This window comes from Arvicanthis niloticus, chromosome 11 (genome assembly GCF_011762505.2).
Source record: "Arvicanthis niloticus isolate mArvNil1 chromosome 11, mArvNil1.pat.X, whole genome shotgun sequence".
Classification (NCBI taxonomy): Eukaryota; Metazoa; Chordata; class Mammalia; order Rodentia; family Muridae; genus Arvicanthis; species Arvicanthis niloticus.
In genome coordinates, this window is record NC_047668.1 from 46,037,419 (window position 1) to 46,061,433 (window position 24,015).

General features: G+C 37.7%; 1 protein-coding gene across 2 annotated transcripts in view; it reads right to left on the minus strand.

The window, feature by feature from the left end:
* Positions 1–24,015, minus strand: part of Nbas (NBAS subunit of NRZ tethering complex) — a 284,871-nt gene that overhangs the window by 256,614 nt on the left and 4,242 nt on the right. For both annotated transcript variants that reach the window (XM_034514140.2, XM_076942115.1), the window contains exons 4-9: positions 23,386–23,463; positions 23,024–23,071; positions 17,861–17,904; positions 11,206–11,339; positions 8,547–8,680; positions 7,350–7,448 (exon numbers count right to left, since the gene is read on the minus strand). In XM_034514140.2, coding sequence (XP_034370031.1) covers positions 7,350–7,448; positions 8,547–8,680; positions 11,206–11,339; positions 17,861–17,904; positions 23,024–23,071; positions 23,386–23,463 — 537 coding nt within the window. The remainder of the gene's footprint in view (positions 1–7,349; positions 7,449–8,546; positions 8,681–11,205; positions 11,340–17,860; positions 17,905–23,023; positions 23,072–23,385; positions 23,464–24,015) is intronic.

Here is a 24,015-nt window from a genome sequence, read left to right on the forward strand (position 1 = left end):
TGAGTTGGGGAGTCAGTGCATAAAGCTGAAACACCTTTGCAGAAAAGGATGTGAGCTGTAGACATGTCTTTCTCATTAATGTTGCATACAAATTATTCAGTAAGCAATTGAAGGAATCTCAGACAAAGCCTATTTAAACTCTCTAGATTGGTGAGTACCTAAATGCTCCCATTTTGCAGTTAATGAATATAATATCTATGGCCTGCTTACCAGACTCCCATGCCTGTCTGTGCATTCCCTATGTCCACAGCCTTGATACATACTCTTAACATAGAAATGAGCATGGACCAATCCATCGTAGATGATATTATTAGTAACCATTAGGAACCACTGACCACTGCAGTACAGAACCTTAGATCAAGGAACAAAACAGCAGCACCACAGGGACATGAAATGCATGGAGGAAGACGGCAGCAAGGGCTTCCCAAGGAAGCAGCCTTTGAAAAGTTCCCAGTCAGGCAAGAGTGTTAGGTAACAGCACTCGAGCCAAGGGAACATGCTGCACAAGAGCACAGCTGAGACTGTCAGTGTATAGACAACTGTAAGGAATGCAATGAGTACCTGCAGCCTCTAAAGAGCAAGCAAGAAACAGGAGAGGACTTGCAGGTGGCTGTTAGCATCACAAATATTTAATCACGCTCAGTTTCTTAAGCACTTAGCACAACTCACTGCGACGTGCAATCGTTAATAAAGTCATGACTCCAGCACTGAGGTGGAGCCAGTTGGGTGGTGTCTGCTTCATCTTTCATTTTTTACAGCCTTCACCCAGAGTGTTGCCGCTCAAGAAACATCTATCTAGGCAGTGTGTGCAAGGAACTGTAGCCACACAAAGATAAAGCAGTCTTTGTCCTTGGCTTAACCTCTAAGCTTCAGCTCTCCTACCTGAAAAATGAGGAGTTTAACCAATGGTGGATGAAAATTGTTCCAGCTTGGACACTCGAACTCTGAAAGTCAAAGCAGGAGCATGGCTGCCAGAAAAGAAGGGCGGGTGCCGCATTAACTTGAGCTGGAATAAAGCAAGTGAGGCAGTCACGGCTGCCTGAGAAAAGGACAGGCAGGCAATGCAAGCCCTTCAGCATCAAGACCTTATGTAATGCTGATGAAATTGGGAGTCACACTGAAAATGCATTTCAAGAACTAGAAATGGTTTATTAAGGGTCTTAAATGGAGTAATTGTTGGAAGAATCTGCCATCTAGTGGTATGAAATCCCTTCCTGCTCACAAAACAAAAGGAGTTGGAAATAACAGAAACCCACCTGGGATAACCCAGTCAGCATTCAGAAAGCACAGCTCTTCAGCGTTCAGCATTCCATTACTTCAAAGTATTCCCTATTTCCCTAAAGACTGTGTCGTCTTCTGTCTCCAGAGCCTCCCAGAACAGCCATGGCCCCAATTACAGAATATGTAGAAGACAGCCTCAACCTGACTATTCTTCAGCAACACAGTTCACCCCAGCTGCCAACCATCTACTTAAAGGCAACCTGATGGCCCAGCTATTATTCTCTGTAAGTGTCTCAAGTTTGGCTTAAAAGAAAGTTCACTTCCAGAACAGTATGTTTTCAATCATCCAAATACTTGAAATCTCCCTCTGTACAGTGATAACTTGTATTATGCATCAATCAGGAACTTCCCACTGACTGTGGGAACCATGAGTGTTAAAGTGTTCAGATGAAGGCCAAAGGGCCTCTTGTTCTTTCTCATTTATTCAATTGTTTATACAATAGTGCTACAGCTTGGGTATGGCTTGGGTATAACTTCAAGCCTCTGACTCCGTGTGTTGAAGTTCGATCCCCATTGTGAAGTACTAAGAGTATAAAAAATTACCCTAACTCTAGTGCTAAGAGATGGAAGCTTTTATACGTACTAGGTAAAACACTTAGGAGGAACCACCATGATTAAAACTTAGTGGTAGACAGACTAGATGGGGCCTGGGAGCTCTCTTCCCTCTTGCTCTCTCCCTCCATTGCCCCACTCACCTCCTCTTTCCTGCTCTCTTTCTATGTGATTATCTGAAAGGCCACAGGATTCTCCACCAGCATGAAGGCTATCCTCCAGATAATGCCCAGAGACCTTAGACTTTCAGAACTATAAGCCAAAATAAACCTCTTTTCTTAAAAAAAAAAAAAACAAAAACAAAAACAAAAAACAAAAACAAAAACAAAAAAACAAACCCATGCATTGCAATTGCAGTATTGCAGTGTGACAAACATCATGACATAAGGGATCTTGAGGAGTAACAGGCAGCAAACCACATTTAATAGCAGCTGCATCGTGTTACCCATTTAATGAGATCATTGAATTATACTGAAATTGTTGGCCAGTGTCATCAAGAATTATAACCATGAATATCTTTTCAAAAGGACACTTTCTTCCCACAGAAGAGGAGGCATTTTCTCTGCCTTTCAAAATTGTTGAGAAATAGTCTAAAATAGTTAATACTAAAAAGTAATTGTATAGTTATCAAAAACCTGATGGAAATTCAAAGTGGAATAAATTAAATTTTGCTTATAAATATTTACAATTAAATTAACAACAAAGACTAAAAGACTATACACTATAAAAAGTAGTCAGTGTTATTTAAAACATATATACATCTTGTATTAAGTCATATTAAAACATCAGTATTTGTGAGCATAGGACCACCAAGATTGCCTATACACTCCTGAAGTGCAGGGAGCACTCCAGTTCTCCTCTAGCAAGCATTTCACTCACCATGTAATAAATGTGCAATGTCAGAGATGGAGAGATGCTCACTGGTTTAGAGCACTTGCTGCTCATGCAGAGGACCTGGGTTCAAATCCCAGGGCCCATAGAGTGGCTCACAACCATGTGTAATTCAAGCTCCATGAAATGTTACACTCTCTTCTGACCTGAGGGCACTAGGCACACACATGGTACATATACACACATTCATACAAAATATTCTTATGCATAAAATGAATACATCTTTAAAAACAATTCTAAACTCAGTGTTGCTTCCTCTGAGAATGCAGACGAGGTAAGGGACTTCTTTCAGCCAGAACTAGAGTACAAACAAAAATAAAACCAGTAGACCAAAGAAAAGAAAAGGAAGACAATGGTGGCACGCTGGGTAGAGAAAGCAGGGGCCAGCGTGAGAGCAGGACATAGTCTGAAGGTTTGAGGAGGATAAAGTGCGTGTGTTTGGCTGACTGAGATACAGAGGGGAAATAACCAAGCATGTCCATAGAGAGTATTCCCAAGCTGCCCAATTCATTTCTGTCTCATGTTATACTATTCACCATCTCAATTTCTCTTCTTGAACAAAGCTTACTGCATGAGACAACACAACGAATTTCATAAAAACCACGAGTTTGTGTGTTATCAATTTATCCCAACTCTACTATGGCTGATTTATTGTGCACTTATAACATCCTTGTAGATGATGAATGTTACATGCTCATATTCTAGAGAAATAGAAAATAAACAAAAGCATGATAAATATTTTACCTTCTTTCATTTAAAAAAGACCACACAGTGAAAATATAAACTGCAAAGCAAATGTTTTATCATTCCCAGTGGGATATTTGCATTTATCCCTGCATGACAGCAATTCTCAACAAGAAACATAAGTGCCATTCATCTCTAAGCCAATGCTATCAAGTTACCTAACTGTAGAATCAACGGGAGCTCCTCCTTGAGTTTAGAATACACCTTTCTACAACTCATTAAATAGACTGTTCCTGCTATGAAACAGGCCGTGGGATGCTTAGATGCTCACAAGCTGGGATTACAGGCATGACTGCCATTCCTGGGTTTGTAATTAATGGAAATCTTTAACTAACCAGAGAGTACATTTTAAAGGAACACATGTCACATATATTGCCTACAAAGCTCTACATGATTCAACACTAAGCATTCTCCTTTTGATCTAAGATAACTAATATATTTGTCAACTGGCTTCTTCCAAAGCAGCCTCCCTGCTATTCCTAGAAAAAACATCAAGGACATTTCCAACTTAGAGCTAGCTATTCTGTCTGCAAGGGCCCTAATATACTGATATCCAGAAACAACTCTCCTCACCTTCTTGCTGGTCTTTAGACATTTTTTTTAAAATATTTGTGTGGTGTGTGTGTGTGTGTGTGTGTGTGTGTGTGTGTGTGTGTGTGTGTGACAACACAGGTGTGGAAGTCAGAGGACAATCTGTAGAAGCTGGTTCTCTCCTTATACCATGTAAGTTCCAAAGTCTGAACTCAAGTCATCAAGTTTATGACAAGGACCTTTGCCTGCCCAGCCATCTCAACAGGGAGACTAGGAGACTAATAGACCAGTGATTCTCAACTTTCCTAATGCTTCCTAATATTGCAACCCTTCAATAAAGTTTCTCATGTTGTGGTGACACCCAACCATAAAATTGCTTTTGTTACTACTTCATAACAATAATTTTAATACTGTTATGACTCATAATGAAATATCTGATATGCAGAATATCTGAAATGCAGGGTATCTGATACACAACTGCTGTGAAAGGGTCATTTGACCCCCAAAAGGGCCGTGACCCACAGGTTGAGAACCACTGCAAGCTGTCATCTGCACCTTACTCTCCATCTCTGATCACTATTTTCATTAACCCTTATCAGCTCCTCACGTACATCACGTCCATTATTTGCTGCCTGTAGACTACTCTACAGTAAGTTATACAAGGTCTAGCAGAGCTTCACAGGGGAGCTACCAATGCTCATGGCCTTAATAAGAATGAAAACGTACTACTGAAATACTGTGAGCATTCTAGTTGGTGCGTAACAAGAGTACTCACCCATAAAACTAGGGTTTGAGCAGTAAAGGAGAAAAGCAAAGCATTGTACAAACCTAGCAAGTGGGTAAGAAAAATAAATACCATTGTCCACAAAGAGGAGTCAATATATAGCATGTAAAATTTGAAAAAAAAAATAATACTGTAAGCATTTTACTTCAATCTTAGAAACAAAAAAAAATCAACTAATGGTGTATGCTTGTAGAAAACAAGAATCTGGAGCAAAGGATTTTTTAGGACTACTTAACACTTGAAATTATATTCAAACTTCACTCACAAATATAAAAGGTAAAAGAAAGAAAAACTGTAAAGACAAGCGCCATCTTGAGAAGTATCCACCATGCATCTCATTCATCCAGAATTAACATACAGATTATTACAGAGTATACAAAACGTCAGAACCAATGTACCCAATTTAAAAACCCTATGATAAGCATTTCCCAGTGAAGAGGAGCAGCCACTTAACATAGAAGAGCTGTGCATCGTCATTAGTAGGCAAGAAATGCAAATTGGACTAGAATAGGACTTTTGTTTGTTTGTTAAGTTTTTGCAGAGTAAAAGGAGGAACCAAAGACTACACACATGGACCCCTGAGCTGCACTTGTTCCAGCCCTGAGATATTCTGTCACAATAGACATTCAATCTGATATTAATCCCACCACCAAGAGTACCAATTTCCAAGGCTATTTTGTGGCTCTCCACAAAATGACTGTAAGGCTCTATTGCTGAACACCTACACAATTCATTGAACATGGAGCCGATGCCGAACTAGAGCCTTCTCCCTTTGGACTAGAGTTTTTGGTACTGCAGGGCACTCTGCACACTAACAAAGGAGAAAGGTAAACATCAACTCAGCTACAAATCCTTTGCTCTCCAAGAATGACCTACCTGCACAATACAGTGGTACAATAGTGGCACAACACTTCTGGGAGAAACCAACCAACATGTGATTGGATTTAAGGTCCATCCATCTGATGGAATCCATTCCAATACTGCCCAAGCAACCAAGAACCTGAGACTAGATAGCCCAGGGAGCTAGGGTGGAACCTAATACTACTATTCTACTAAATGAATGCAGCAATACAGTGACTCCTAATGACATTCTGCTATGTTCATCCATCAGTGTCTTGCTCAGCCATCATCAGAGAACTTTTCCTCCTGCAACAGATGGGAACAAACACAGAGAGCCACAGCCAAACAAATGCAGAGACAGGGAGAAACCTTGGGACACTCATCCCTAAATATGATGCTGTCATTAAAATCCTCCCATCAGGGCTCAGGGAACCCTATGGGAGAGGCAGCAGAAAGAGTGTTAGAGCCAGAGGGGATGGATGACACCAAGGAAACAAGGCCTCTAAATCAACATAATCAATGAATATAGAAACTCACAGAGACTGAGGAGGCATGCACAGGGCTTACACAGGTCTACACTAGATGGGGTCCTAGAGCTGAAAAAAGAAGTGGACACATGCCCACATCCCAATCCAGAAACAATCTCCAAATGAGAACCACTTGCAAATGGAAAATAATTTTCTCCAAGGAAGTCTTGCTGCAAAAGTAAACCATTCTTAAGGGTAGGCCTCATGTTAAGCAGATGGCCAAGCAAAACAAATTCAACAATTTTGGAGGTTCTTTGTCTCAGAATGTAGCCAGAGAGGTTTTTTTTAATCTTACAGGTTATTTGAGTATATATTATGACTAGTTTTGGATTTTTATGGGATTCCTGTGTGTGCAAACATGTGTGTGTATATGTGTGTGTGTATATGTGTGTGTGTGTGTCTGTGTGTGTCTGTGTGTCCATGTATGTATCTGTGTGTATATCTGTGTGTCTGTATCTGTGTGTCTCTGTGTGTGTCTGTGTGTATCTGTCTCCATACATATCTGTGTCTGTATGTCCATGATCATATGTATGCAAGTTCTTTTACCATATAAAGATTTCTTAAAATTCTGAATGAAAAGCTATAGACTTGTACATGAATGGCATACAAAGCTTGAGCACATTCTTAATCAGAGACTCAAGAATAATGACAGAGAGTTTAAGACTCATCAGTAGACACACATCATAATAAAAATTCAGAACTCATGTTACATTCATTCATCTGATTCAAAATCTGACACTCCTTCCATTTAGAGACCCAGACAGGTAACTTGGCCAACTTACAAAATACATACAAACAGCAGAGAAGATATGAAGAACAGGAGCAGGTGTTGAGAAGAGCTGCATAAATAACAAGCAATCAGCCTGACTGAAGGGGAAAGGTGATGTCTACTGAGGCCTTTTTATTTGAAGGCACTGCATGCACGGTCCTTCAGCCCTCCAAATAACACTGAGACAGGAATTATGTGCAAGTAAGAGAAAGGTCCAAAGGCTAATAGAACAGGACAAATTTCCCAAAGAAATTTCTAATGTCTTGTCTCCTTCAAAGTTCACCAAGCCAGACCAGAGGCAAAAGGAACAGGATGTGAGTACAATATCACAAATATTAGACATAATTTTGCACAGAAGGACAGATTGATGAAGCCAAGATTCCTATATGCACCTAATAGTCCAATACATAAGAGAACAATGACTGCTTACCTATGACCAGAGTGGTAAATAGCAGTATTTATTCCATGCGGATAATGACCACTAAAGCTGAAACTGTGACTTTCTTGGTAGCTCTGATTTGTTCCAACACTAAGTTAAAGAAAGCACAATACAAAGAAGGACCATTAAACCACCATGGACACCAGTAGATATGGTAGCACCTACACTTTAAAGACGACAGCACTAAACACTGTTGAGGATATTAAAAAAAAAAAAAAAAAAAAACAGATACATTACAGTGTGGATATGACTGATACAATCATATTGTTTAAGAGTCTGTAGTTTCATATAAAAATAAACTACATCATCCTATGGCCAAGCAATTACAATGGAAGATAATGACCCAGTGGGAATAAGCATGCTTATCCATAAAGACATATGCAAGAATGGCCATAGTACAATCTATGCTATGATCCAATGGTCATAAATGATCCAGTTTGCATACAAGTCTATCTATAAATGAATGAATAAACAAACCATGATACATCTGTATATAAATATGCAAATACATTTTACATATTTTATGAAAGATGAATCACTGGTAAAATGGAATAAAGTAATGTTATGCAAAAACTGATAAATTTCAAAATATGCTAAATCAATGAGATTCATTTAGCAAAAGACTGTACATCACATGATTCCATTGATGTAAACAGTTTCAATGGGAAAACTAATTTATGATTAAAAATTAAAACTTTTGAAAATGGTAGTTGTCATGAGGTAGATGTGGAGGAGAGAGAGAGGAAGGAGCTCTCTAGCATAGTGGTGATGTTCTGTTTCATGACAAAGGTATGCATGGTACAACCAAGGCACCTATCAAGGGAGCTACAAGTAAGGCTTGTGTATCCCACTGTATGCAGATTTCACCTCAGAAAAAACTAGGATCAAATAATGAACGCAATAATATGTATTTGCAGGGATTTGATGTTTTGAAGATACTATGAAATACAAGATACAACTGATTAACAGCTGGCTGGAATGATGAATAGATGACTAGAAATATGACACATAAAATATAATGAACTTCTAAACACGGAATTCAAACACAAATATTTGAGTATTTCCTCTATAAGTTTTTCAACATGCTTAATATATTTGCAACTATTCATAAAATGATAAAAAATAAGTATCTGACACTAAATCAGAAAAATAAATATTATATCAAAATGCATTCCAATGCATTTTTACCTGACAAGATAACTTCTAAGTTCTCCTCGGTAATTGATGACCAAGAGCTCTGCAGACCACTGTGCACTTGCTTTGTATTCTAAAAATACCAACCCAGCAATGGCGTAGCTTAAGTCCCCAGCAAAGACAGATGCCTGAAAACAGGAGAAAATTAAGTCACTATAGAGATAGCAGATAAATTAGCACATACGTAATTGGACAATATCCCAGATACTGGCTGTCACACCAAGTTCAGACCAGGCTCCTAACTGCTCTGCTAGATAAGCACTTTTCTATTCAAATCCTCTGGAAAATAAAGGGGAAAAAAGAAAAGGAAGCAATGCCACCATTTTGCCTCTTTCAAAACAAAAGCTTTCAAATATTAATCCCCACTGCAACAGTCGATGCTAAAAAGACTTCAGGTACTTTCCATATGCCTACTCAGCAACTTAGGGAAAGTACAGCACTCGATGTCAGCCTTTCCATCAGGCAACTGTATATATGGCCATGCAGATGAAGAGCTGAGTCTAAGCACCTTTGGAGAGAAACAGAACAGTATTTCACCAAGAATGTGACCAGAATCCTCTGTCTTGGCACGAAGACTATTTTAGGCTAAAAAAATATGAGAATCAATAGACAGGTAAGGCTCTCCAGTCTCTCCTTACTTACTTAAAAATGAGGCATAAATTTCTTTCAATGATAGTGTCCCTCTGTATCAGGCAGAGGAAAAAGAAGCACACCAAAATCAGTCTGTGAGCCTCTGAAGATCAGTCGGTGCGTTATATGTTCCCACGCCACTTTCCCACAGTGCACACCCCAAGCAGCCCATTCCATTTCCCTGTGTAGTCACATCTCCCAGTGCATAAGCTCCTGGCTCAGACTGCTTCCTTGGGTTTTCACTTTTCCATAAAGCCCCAAAAATGTGAACATATTAGTATCAATTATCATTGTCTGCCTTTTATTATATTAACCCATCTCTTGTCAAATTAATTTACAGACCCACAGAAACTGAAAAACACAAAGAGAAAAAAAGGCTTCTCTCCAATATTCTAAATAGATCTTCATAATGTGGAACTATTCAATAAACATTCAATACAGGCCTAATCCAAACTAAGAGAGTTTACAAATACGAAAATATCAAAACACATGCCAAATTTCACACTTAGTACCAAGGCAAAACTGCAAACATCTCATAACATTTCATAATAATTACATGTTTAAATGATCATGTGGTAAATATTCTATAATTAAATAAAATACATCACCCATAAATTTCACCTGTTCCTCACTATAACTACTTGAAAATATAAAATTATATTTAACCACATAGATAACTTTCATTATAGTCCTACTGGAGAGCACTAGCCTATTAAATGGTAATTTGAACTTTGGCTTGGTTTTGTGGAACTTCTACAGTATGAGGCATTCTTTCCAATGTTTCCAATGTTTCTTAGGAAAATCATTTTCCGTATCATTGATTTCCAACATTAACGTCTTAGATTGGTCCCATTAGTTTTCCTCTACTCTCCCTTTTAGTTCCTGTCCTTTATAAGGTAAAAGTCTAGTTTTTCTGTAAGTGGTTTCTGTTGCAATGGCCCACTGATTTCTTGTCTCACTATAACCTATCAACAACCCATCCTATGATTAAAGAAAAACTGAGATGTTCTAAATGTAATTATGGGGGCCAGAAGATGGAGGAATAGCACGAGAAGGCAAAGCATGAAACCAACACACCGTTTATGCTAAAACCATGACTTAAATCCCATCAGGACCAACCACAGGCCCACATGTCACATTGCTGTTCAGCCAGCCAATCTAGAAGCAATGGCTGCTTCTCCTTACAGATGGTCCTCCCATCCTAGGCTTCCCTGCTTCTTCTTACAGATGGTCCTCCCATCCTAGGCTTCCCTGCTTCTTCTCCTTACTGATGGTCCTCACATCCTAGGCTTCCCTGCTTCTTCTCCTTACAGATGGTCCTCACATCCTAGGCTTCCCTGCTTCTTCTCCTTACAGATGGTCCTCACATCCTAGGCTTCCCTGCTTCTTCTCCTTACAGATGGTCCTCACATCCTAGGCTTCCCTGCTTCTTCTCCTTACAGATGGTCCTCACATCCTAGGCTTCCCTGCTTCTCACTCTCCCACCCAGCTGTTCCAGAGCAATGGCGATCCACAGTGAGCAGTGCTTCCCTTAGTCTATAAAAGGGCTCTTCACTCTTAAGTTTAGGAGACAGTTTCTAACTGGTACCTAGTCTTGCTCCTAAATATGGGAGAAATTTTGCCAGGTCCTGAGACTTTGTTTTTCTGGCTAGTCTCTACCACAATTCAATAAACACTTTTATTTCAGAGATTCCTTGATCTTAAGAGTTTAATCATTTCAATTCATTTCTTGTTACAAAATGGATTACATTTACAGAGTGCACTCCAAATACAAAAATAAATAAATACTATATAACTAAATAAATACTATATGACTACAATTACCTAACTAGATGCCAAATATTTAAGAACACAGCTTATTATTCTCATGTATTCTTATATTTCACCTCTCTTCACACTCATCCATTGCAACATTATACATAGAAGATACATACATAGAAAACACATACATTATACATAGAAGACACACAGAGAGAGAAAGACAGAGAGAGACAGAGGTTCATTACTGAAAGTCCGCACATACCGGGGCAATGACAAAGAGCTCGCTGCCCATGAGATCAAACACCCTTACAGTCCCTGTGCTCTCAGCATAGGCCAGCAGTGTGCAGTCGTAACTCCATGCTACCCGCCTCCACTGGGGCTTTGGGTCTTTTGGAACTATAACAAAAAGAAGAGAGGTGTTTTAAACAATAGATAATAAAGACAGCTAACGGTTTTAATGACTGCAACTAAGGAAAACATGCAGTTAAGTCCCTCATCTCCTAACGTGATCTAATGCTTCAGTCAACACAACAGTTCCCAGAAAACTTCATGAAACAAACCAGGGCAAATTCTGGCTCCATTACTTTATAAGCAAAGCAGTTTACTACTGCTAGAGCACTGATGGACACTCTACACAATGGGCTGAACACACCCTAGACTAGTGAGAGCTCAGGAATAAGTACTCAAAATACTTATGAAATTAAGAATAAGCAAAAGCTGAGAACCCAGGTTCTTTTTTTTTTTTTTTTTTTTTTTTTTTTTTTGGTTTTTCGAGACAAGGTTTCTCTGTTACCCTTGGCTGTCCTGGAACTCACTCTGTAGACCAGGCTGGCCTCAAACTCAGAAATCCGCCTGCCTCTGCCTCCCAAGTGCTGGGATAAAAGGCATGCGAGAACCCAGGTTCTTAAACTGTGAGTTGCCATATGGGATTGCAAATCTAACTATGAGAATCAAGAGAAGGTTGACAATGATAAAAAAAAAGATTTTGAACATACAATAACCAAAAATTGATTCAAAATCAAACACATACTGAATCTGAAGTGCTCCTGGCAGCATTCACCCACATGGTGCTACCTAGCTGAACCATAGGCTCTGAACATATAACACATGCACTTTACATGTTACATGCCACGTGACACCATACAACAGCAAGGAAGACTGACTGAAATCCTCCCTCAGACTCAAAAACGACTGTGCGTGGTGAACCACAATTTCTTTGCTATACATACTAAATTTTATGCTCCTAGAGAAATAAAATTTTATTTACAGAAAACAAAGACTTTTATTATTTTCCTACCATCATTTGTCAGCATGTATCAAATATTTGCATTGTAGTGTATCAGAATGTTTGGCTTTAAAATTGCTATTTGAGTTGATGGCTTAAAAAATTCTTCAAAGAATTTTAGTTTAGAATTACGACACAACTTCCCACAATTTCTAAATGGTCTTAAGCATACTTCCGCCACTTTACATTATGTATTTATGTGAAACACAATCTCAGCATTGATGACTACAAAAATCAAACTGTCAGTCAAACTCTGCAAAGCACTAACTATGCTTGACATCCTGGAGTAGCACAGAGCCAAGTACGTCTATCTCATGATTGTCAAGGTTTGTTTTCCTCTTCAGTAAAAAGGAAAATTACACATTTTAATATATTTACTGATAATAAATTAATAAATATTGTATTTGTATACCTATATGCCTGGGTTCATGTAAAATTTTCTCAGACAAATAGGGGTCACAAGTAGAACAAGTTTAAGTAGCATCAGCCTAGAGAGTTGGTAAAACAGTAATTATTCCAATCTCCTAAGTTCAGCTCCTCTAAAAATACAAAATACTACAAGTATAACTGAGGTCCTTTACATATTAACAGTATATATTCCAAGAATATACAGCCTGAGAAATGAAAAGGGGAAATATATTGAGGTAGATGAAACAAGAGTTATTCCTAATCATATTTAAGATTTTGATAATACCTTAATAATTGTAATGAAACATATGAAAATCAATTTTAAAATTACAAATAAAATTTCCATATGACCCAGAAATCTCCTTCGTAATGATTTCAAAAGCAAATTAGATCAGCATGTTTAAAAGACACCTATGCTCCTGGGTTTGTTATGTTATTATTTACAAGGAGAAACAGAAAGTGTTGTCTTAGTCAGGGTTTCTATTCCTGCACAAACGTCATGACCAAGAAGCAAGTTGGGGAGGAAAGGGTTTATTCAGCTTACACTTTCACACTGCTGTTCATCACCAAAGGAAGTCAGGACTGGAATTCAAGCAGGTCAGGAAGCAGGAGCTGATGCAGAGGCCATGGAGGGATGTTACTTACCGGCTTGCTTCCCCTGGCTTGCTCAGCTTGCTTTCTTATAGAACCCAAGACTACTAGCCCAGGGATGGTACCACCCAAAAGGGGTCCTCCCTCCTTGATCACTAATTGAGAAAATGCTTTACAGCTGGATTTCATGAGGCATTTTCAACTGAACCTCCTTTCTCTGTGATAACTCCAGCTTGTGTCAAGTTGACACAAAACCAGTTAGTACAAGTGTGTTAGTCAACCATCATACCCCAATTTTTAAAAAGTCAATTCATGTGTATACAAGATTATGAAAGGTTGTTAATTTAAATGTCTAGGAAGAATGCAAATTAAAATAAAAAATATCACTTTTTCTGCTTTCTCATGTTATATTAATTCATTGAAACTATGTTATCACATTTAATATTAAATAATAAGTTTCAAGCTGGACTGCCCATCTCAAACTGAGCAAATAGAAAAACAAAGTAGATAGATTTCCTCCTAATTAAATCATTAACTGTGCTAAATATAAATGTTCTAAACACTCCAATTAAATAACAGAAATATTCAGAATATGAAAACGGGCAAGTCCAATCAAATGTTCCCTACAAGGCACATATACTAAATAAAACAGTCAGGGTATGAGCTGGGAATGGTGGCACAGGGCTTGTGAGCTCCAGGTCAGCCTAAGTAGCAAACCCTGCCTCAAATAAATAATCAAGTAAGCAAACAAACCTGTTGGGACAGGAAATGAAAATATGCCATGCAATAATAGTAATTACTCCCAAACCAATTTGTGTTAACATTGAGCAAAGCAAAGGCCCAGCCAGGAGTTTCACTAGAGTTAATGAAGGACAGAGTAGCATAAGGAGCCATTTTATCAAGAAGACAGTACACAAATACTGATAGAACTGAAGTTGTTTGTTTAAGAAAGCACAATTAAAGCTGAAAATTTCAGCTCATTTTTATAGCACAGTATCAAATTCTATACAAACTCTTCAGTAAATAAAAAAGAAACACTACTCACTCCTAACTTGAGACCAGCACTATCAAAGTATAAAATCAGAAAGGAATGAAAACAGTCTACATACCCATATTCCTCATGGATAGGTATAATATTTTGATGTCTATGTCTACACAAAGTGCTAATAATAGCCTTGATTTGGGGGGAATTAAATATGACATTGAGTTGTTTGCTACTTAGATCAATTTTATAGGGATATTTACAGTTGTCTTGGTAATTTTAAGACCTAAGTGTAAATACCCTGGAAGTTATCTACCATGAAAAATAAGTTAAGAAGGCAACTTGGGGAAGTTTGCCTTAAACTTCAGTCTAAAAGAGTTCAAAGCCATCATTCAGCAGAGAAAGCGGATTACATAACAGTTTACTTCTTTAGAACATATTCTGCTCTAGGTATTAGAGAAAATCTCCTGAAAAATGAGCAATACTCATCTCATGTCTGAGATGGGTTTATGTCTACTTTTGCTCATCCTTCGTTGCTACTGAGAATGTGTATTACACTTTCAATTAAAATATATTTTTTTTCACTAAAAATACCCAAAAAAGGAGAGAAGGGATGTTGGATAATCTGAGACATTAGACTCACACTTTGAAAACTGGGTATTTCATTTCAAAGTCTGGGCATTTAAAATAGTTTATGTTTTCTGATATTTTTCATGTCAAGACATACACTTAAACTCATTCTTTCATGGCATCTTACAGTAAGCTGATGAGGCTTTGGGAAGTCAGAGGCAACCAGGGGCTGTCCATCTGCACATCCTGAACTCGAAGACCAACAGGCTCTTTCTCAGCATTCTTACAATAAGTAAGAAAACGAAAACCTCAACACAGAAGGTCTTCAAAAAGTCTAATTCCATCTGCTACTTTTAGGACAAAAAAAAAAAAAAAAGACTGACTTAATGGTCTAGCAAGCAGAGCCAAACAACTTCCAGCCCACATTTCAAACATTCTCAAATGGCCTATCTTTTATAAAACAATAATCGAAAAATATCAAAGTGGAACCAAATAGCTCCTATTTCAGTTTGCAGACTCTGCAATATGTAGTCTCAAAAATGCATTAACAACAATCTGGCTCTTCTTCTCTGGGCACACACATGAAATATCACTTGGCATATGGGAGTAATTCCCATAAAGATGAGTCAAATAATAAGCAAATGATCATTGCCTTGCATTATACAAAATAGAGAGAAGCCATTAATGCAGCATTAAGGTCATAAATTCCCACATCCAGAAGCCAACAAAATAAAGCATTAGTTCTCACTGCATTATCTCATCTAGGCTGCCACATTAACAGTACACACTAAAAAACTCTTAATAATTTGTATGAAATATAGAATAGTTGAACTTCCCATTTTCATATTAACTTGTGGCTTTTCAGCTTATTTACTAGCTAAGAGCAGATACCTAATGCCAAACCTCAAAAGGACCCTCCCTATACGTCAGGATCACTCCAACACCAAGCATGCTCAGAAGCCTATCTCAGACTTCTTAAACCTTCAGCAGGCAAGAAGGTTACACTGGTGAATATGCAATTGAACAACCCACATGACTCTTCTGTAGACTTCTTGGTAATATCTGACCTAACATAGCAACTACTGTTAAGACTACTACATGAAGTAAATGCAGGGAATACCTGAGATCCAACTTGATAGTCCACATTTAAACACTGTTTGCCTTATTATCTTGGAAAGGCTACTCCATAGGAAAGGCTTATCAATGCACAAGGTCCTGCTGTGATTTGTATACAGAGTACACAACAGGAATACAAAGCATGACTGATAATTATTTTTTAAAATGTATATGTACTACAGTATACAAAACAAATAGACACTCAGAAGTTTCCAAAATTAGCCAATAGACACATACTCGTTCATAAAAATCATTTCACCAGCTTCCACACATCATTACCAACCTAACAGAGTCAAACAGGGCTCCTCTACATGGTAGTCCTATGGAACTAGGTAGCTCCTACATGGTAGTCCCATGTAGAGGAGCCCTGCCTTCAAAGAATTTACAGTCTGTTATGGTTGAGTGTGAAATATTCCCTACACACTCATGTCTTTGAACACTTGGTCCCAGGTAGTGGTACTATTTGAGAAGTTGTACATGTTTTAAAAGTGGAGTCTTGCTAAGGGAAGTGGATCAGTGAGGAATGGGTCTTGAGCTTTTATGACCCCCCTCTGCTTCCAGACTCTTCTGTGCTTCTTAACGGACTATTTAGCCAATCACACAGTCCTGCCTCCATGATGGACTGTAAAACCCACGCCAGCCAGAATAAATCCTTTTTTCCTTAAGTTCTTTTGATCAAATATTCTGTCACAGCAACTAGAAAGTAACACATAATCTGAACTGGGAATCAGAAAAACCAACTATTAAGAATGGAAATTCAGGGTTAAATGTTGTAGTATCAGAGAATCATGGATATTCACAATTGGTAGGGAAGAGACCACAGAAGAAAGGTCTGAAGAAAGAACTCCCACTTCACCTCACAAAGAAAGGACTGGTTAAATTAATGCAATGCAAAAGCAGAAGCTTCCTGGCAGATGGAACTATATCAAGGGAAGAAGACATGACTTAAAGTTAACCTTAATTAAGAAATGCCTCCATAAGATCAGGCTGTAGTAAGCCTGCAGAGCATTTTCCTAATCAGTGATGATGGGAAGGGTCCAACGCATTGTGTGGAGCCATTCCTAGGCTGGTGGTCCTGTGTTCTATAAGGAAACAGGTTGAGCAAGCCATGGGAAACAAGCCAGTAAGCAGCACTTCTCCATGGCCTCGGCATCAACTCCTGCCTCCAGGTTCCTGCCATGTTTGAGTTCCTGTCCTGACTTCCTGTGATAATGAACAGTGTGGAACTGTAAGCCAAATAAACCCTTTCCTCCCTGACTTGCTTTCATCGTGGTGTTTCATCATAGCTTTAGAACCCGAAGACTGATGGGTAGACTAAGATGATTCTGAACAGAGTCACAAAATAAGAACTCAGTTCCACAGTCAGGAGCAATCAACTGAGAAATTTTAGGTAGAGTTGCAGTACCTAATCATTACTGTTTTACATGTTCTAACTAGCTGTCATGTACCATTGTGTAAAGGTGTACATAATTAACTCATATAATTTCTCTATAATTTAATATTTTAAAATTATGTGCATATTACCAATAATACAAATGAGGCCAGAAACTATATTAGCTTTCTGACAATGAAATAAAATATCTAGTCTTAAAACTTATAAGTATTAGTAAAAAAGATCAAATCACATACTTTTTTACTAGTTTTTGTTAAAGAACTATGAACTTATAACTAAATATTTATCCCAAAATAGAAGATTACACTTACAAATTACTTTTTCAAAAAAAAATAGCCTTGAATATTTTAAAACACAATTTAAGTTTCAAAGTCCTAAAACCTAAACATGTCAAAGCAAAATATTTAAAGAAGATTAAAGATTGAATAATTATAATTTAAGAAGTTTAATATAGTCATAAAAATAATTCTACGCGTAAACCCTTTTGGAATATCTATTCGCACTTTACAGGAACATTGTAAACCATTACTGATTGAAATTTTTTCATATTTCAAAATTTTGAAAACACTTACCTTGACATTTCCCAATAATTGATGTAAAATCATCTTTTGCAGACCTACAAATATATGAGAAATAAAAACAATAGTTTTACCCTAAAGACACCAATATGAGAGTCTATGAAACACCTGAGATACTATGATCTAGACAGTGCCTATACATAACAGTAAGTCATCCTTGTCACATAGATGCTGGTTTAGTGTCTCAAATGGATTATCTCATTAACAGCAATCTTCTTGTTACAGAAATGGGGCTAGAACAAGAGCACAGAGCTCCAACAAAAGTGTGTTTAAACATTGTCTTATGATACATCAGGAATGTATGTACCACAGGCCCAAGAATCTGACTCAGTAAGTCAAGAATGGGACCCAAGTAAGATTATTGACTAAAACTCCACACATTGATATTAGTTAAGAACCACTAATCCATACCATATTACAAAGTCTATCACATAGAAAAAGAGAGATATATGATATCTACTTTAATAAATCACATAACATAAATAGGTTATAATACATGAACCAGTAATCTATTTACAGTTGTAATCTTGACATACATAACATAGTAGTATAATTAGTACAAACTGTATTCAAAATAAAAACTGGTGAACCTTCTAGAACATAATTTAATAACAATTACCTAAAACTCTAATATCCACAGGATTTGACCTAGAAATTTCACTTCTACAAAGTTATTCACAGAAAATTATTACAGATTTATATAGTTATCAAGAAAAACAATACAACCTAATTCATAAAGAAGAAAAGTATATCAAGTATAAAGAAATTAGTTAAATTTTGATGTGCACATCCAATGAAATATTATGCAATTACTATACCTGACATGGAACAATTTCATATTAGATTCATTTCAAAGGTTACTCAGGAAAAAAGTAACATAAATTTTAAAATGTAAATTAAATTTAAAACTCACAAGAGTAATTCAGAAATTGGTATCAAATAGAATAAATTATATTACACACTAATCACATACACACAAACACACACACACACAGAGAGAGAAAGAGAGAGAAGTACTAAAGAAGGCATGTCAAAATATTAATAGTAAAATAATTGAAGGGTCAAACAAATTAATTTCTAGTTCTTTCTATTGAACTGTATTTTCTATTATTTCTAAAGGGTCTACTAAGCACTGCATTTTAAATAATTTACAAAACTTAATATTTTAGCTATTTTTGAAATGCTGTTATGACTACAGATATAAATACAGAAATAAATATCTAAAACAACATGCTGCTCAGCTCCCAAATGGAATGAAGCAGAAAGAACTCACTCTGAAAGGAAAGTGACCTGATTCCAGCTCAATCTCTATGACTGAGACAAAGGATTAGTGTTGCCCTTCCCTTTAAATAAAATGGTATGACAGCACCTCACACAGCTCAGAGAAAACACTGAATGAATAAATGTGCATTACTCTCATCCTTAACATGATAGTAAAGAGTGTTGCTGTTTTGCTAGGGAAGAGGAAAGCTGGATGGACATAATGGTTTTTCCATCCATCATTTACTGTAGTTAAGTAAACTCTGGGATGGGAATATTTACACATCTTCATAAGAGTCTCTTCGTGTCTTTGCTGGGTTCTTTTACAGCTTCTAATTAGTCCCCATATAAACAAAAACCCATAGCCATATGGAATTATTATTTCACTATTTAAAAAATAAGGAAACACATATTGACCAATTATAATTTGTAGCTGCTGGTAAATTACAAATTAAAGAGTAATTCACACATTGTTATTTTACCTAAAGTCAGCCCCTAGCACAGACAAGTTAAGGTCAGCATCTTAAGTGACTGACAGCATTTAACACAACACTGGAAAACAACAACCCAAGTAATATTGCAAAAAGAAGGCCTCCCTCTAAAAATCTCAACTGCTTCAACTTTTCATGTCTCTTCCCATCTTAACTGCTTCCTAACAGCAAATAATGACCTATGATACTAGAAACAACTCCCGCACTTGAAACACCTACTCAGCATTACTACAATTACTACTGACACAATCTTACATTGTCCCTTGTAGTGGTTTAAATAGGAAATGTCCCCCACAGGTCTATGTGCTTTACCATGTAGTCCCCAGCTGGTGGCTGTGTTCGAAAAAGTTGTGGAACTTTAACAAGTGGACATTTGTTGAAGGAAGTTAGTCACTGCAGAAAGGCCTGGACATTATATAGCCCAGCCCCACTTCCTGTTCTCTCCCTGATTCCTGACTACTGATACCATAAGGCCAGCCAGCCTCATGATCCTTCCATCATGCCTTTCCCGCTATGATAGACTGCATCTCCTTGGAACTATAAGCCAGAATACATTCTTGGAACCTAAGTTGGTAATCTGTCTCAGCAATGTTTAAAATAATTCAGACAACTGCTCTTGACTATTTTAGATAGAATGCAAGTGGAACAGAAAGAGCAAGTGTCTTTAAAATTCAAGAACAGCCCAATACAGTGGCACACATCTGTAATCCAAGCCAAAGCTCTAGGCCAGCTGCAGATCCTATCTCAAACAAAACCTCCAGGACAATCGCTGCTCATAGAGTTTACTTTGGGGGACTTCCTTTGCCTTTTTTCATTGCTGACCATTACTCCCTTACTGGAAAACACTTTGGTTTTGGTTACAGCAAAGTCAATATACGTGCTTATATTCACTCAACAAGAGCAACGGAATACTAGCTCTGAGCAATGCTACACCTCTATAATTCCCTCTTACCATCTCTTCTTCATATTCCTCAGGCAAAGTCCACATTTCTCCATCATGTGTAGACTACTACACCTATAGACTACTATATCACGTGTAGACAAGTGGGGAATGACGTTTTTGAGGTGAGCTGATTGAGCTACATCGTCAGACCAATATTTGTGGAAATATATCATACAGAGAAAAAGTGACTATACCTAATTATAAAGAAAACACAATATAATCAGAGCTGCAGACCCTAGGTCTCACTCATACCACATTCCCGGTAGATGGCACATGATGGAGTTGTAGAAAACAGAGATGCTAAAGATGATGAGAGGGCACACCACACCTATACCAAACCACAGCATGGCTGAAACAGAGAACATAAAACCTGAGGGGAAAAGAACAGATCTTGAATTCTAATGAAGGGCATTTAACCCCATGTGCCAGCTTTTCATTTTTAAAGTACAGGAAAATCTGCACAACCTCTTAGACCTGCCTGGACTTCATGAGTTAACAGGAGTACTAACAACACCCAGCAATGGCATTAACTTAACAAGAATAACATTAAGTGTGCTCAGTGTTACAGGTGCTGTGCTGTGAGACGTTCCATGCACAGTGTGTTCTCAAAGGCTTCCTGGTGGAGCTATTTTCACACCAAAGTTTGTGTACACAAAGTGTTTACAAATTATCCTTTCATCAAAAGATTTTATTAATAAATCCCATGAATCTTTGGTCAGGCTCTACATCACATACCTCAGTATCTTGGTCACACATCATGCCCTGATTGATACACCAAAAATCACTTCATCCTACTTTTCTTTTCCTGGGAAAAGTGAATGTTGTTTTCTGACTGCTGTGCATAAGTAAGGAATACACTAAAAGCTTGTTTCTCAAAGGACACTTCACAAAACTGCAACAAATGAGTTCTGTCAATTCCTGTGAACAACACAAATTCAAACACTGCCAAAAAAGGATGCTTAAAGATGCTGTTAAAAACAACAGTAACACAGAAGGATCCATATAGCCATATCGGGTTAAATTACTTAGCATGGAAAGACTACCATCATTTTCCCTTGGTGGCTTGTGAGGACTCGGAAACCCTCCCCACATGAAGCCGGTGCCTGATAGAGAAAAGACCTTTCCACTCCTCCAAAGGCTGAGATAATCCAATTCTGCTTAAATACATGGGAAGAAAACCTAATCAAAGACCAGCAGAAAACTAAGACCAATGTGATAGCAACTGAATGGGCACTAGTACTGGTGTAGTCAAGAACAATGGAGCCGCAGAAAAACATTTCCATTAGTAACGAAGAATTTTTAAACCTCTTGCCCTTAACTTTTCTCATGTTTGTATGTGGTGTACACATGTGCATGTGGAGACCCACAGCTGACAGCAAGTATCTTCCTTATCAGCCTCTCCCTTATATGCTGCACCAGGGTCTCTTGTTCGAACCAGAGCTTACATTTTCAGCTGATATGGTTAACCAGCTTGCTGTGGAGATCCCATTTCTGTCTGCCTACTGCAGGAACTGGGATTCCAGGCAGAACTCTACGACTATATGTTTTTTCACACGGGTTCTAAGAATCCAAACTCCACTCCTCTAGATTGCACAGAAAGCTATTTATCTGCTCAGCCATCACCCAAGACCTCCACTGACACCCTAATAATCAACAGGTAAGCTTTGCCTAAGAAAAGGGAGGGAGACACTCAGTGCTAGAAATAGCATATATTTAGTATGTTGATGCAAATTTCACAACACAGTAACTACTTCTGAGTTTTATTTATTTTTTATTTATGGTGTACCGGAGTGAGCTTATGTGCACCATGTGCATACAGGTATAGATGGAGGCCAGAAGAGGCATCAGAGTCCCTGGAACTGAAGTTACAAGAAGCAGTAAGCCTCCAGGCAGGTCCTGGGAAGAGAACCCAGGTCATCTGCAGGAACAAGAAGTGTTCTTAACCACTGAGCCATGTGTCCAGCTCCTAGAGGTGTATTTTACATGAGAATATAGCATGACTGAATGTCTGACAGACACCAAACAGACGTGCAATAATCACGCCACCTTGACCTTTCACAGACCTATATCCAATTGACACATTTGTGCCATTACTGCAAAGTGTCCAGCATTGTTTTACATCTTGAGATATATTACATCACTCTAAACAGTTGACCCACCAGTAACTAGTCAAACAAGTTACTTCCAGACTTCTAGAATATTACCTTCATTTCGTTAAAAAAAAAAAAAAAAAAAATCATTTCTCAGGCATAAGCAAAGTAAATAGAAAAGCACAAAGATGAGCAAACTACTCTGAGGGGCCATCATTTCTAAGCTAGTGATCGGCCCTTCACAAAATTAATTCAATAGTAAAATCCCTTCAACTATACCACTGTGGAAAATATTTAAAACCTTATTTCTTATGTATAAGTAATGGTCTTTTTTCATCAATACATCTTCCATAAGGATAACATGAAGCATTACCTGATCTCCACACACTGGTCTTGAACGGCGGCCAGAAGCTTGCCATTGCTGCATGGAAGACAAGGGAAAGACAGCCTGCTGTGAGAATGTGAGTCTTCAGCATGGGTGCAATCGGTTTTTTTGTTTTGCTTTCATTATCTACCTTTTGACTTGAGAATTAAATTAATATGCAGATATAAAATCATAGAAAATGACTTAATAGAGTTTAAATTCATATGTTCAAATACTGGCCATATGTAACAAAGGGAATTTACAAAAAATCAAGAATGAAAGCTACAAAGACCCCCAAAATTCATGTCTGTATTGAGACTTAGACAAAAATGCAGTTAGAAGAGTTGTAAGTGGATTTTACACATACTTACTTTGCAAGTACCAAATGCCAGTTTATTTGTTTATTGACCAAGCGAACCAGTCCGTCAGGAAGCAAAAACGGAGCAGGGCTGAAATTATAACATATCAGCTAGCTTAAAACTGAGCTACAAAAATCATATGTAAGTAAGTAATAACTGTATCTATAAAGAGAGGGTTTGATGTTAGGATATAAAAGAACACTGAACAAATAGTTCTACAGGAGAACAAAGGTCTCTATATTAAAACTATCTTATCTCTAGAATTGTTAAGGTTAAGAGAAAGCCATACTACAAACACTGATAAGTGCAGAATCCTATCATTGTATTGGATTACTTACTTATTTCCCTGTCCTGGAAATCAACAACATAGCTAAACATAACAACACTCAAAGCATTAAAAAGTATGCAACAAGCAAAATCTGAAGCCCTAACATACAGCAACTCAGCTACTGACCATAGGTGATGTAATAATAAGAACAAAAAATACTCCTTAATATATACAACACACAGATCCATCACAGGGGCATTTCCTAGGCAGTTGAGCACACACATCAGAGGAATCAGGGCCCATCAGGAGATGATCAGTACTGACTAAGGGAACAGGAACTAGCAAGTGTACTGAGATCAGCAAGTGTGTGACAT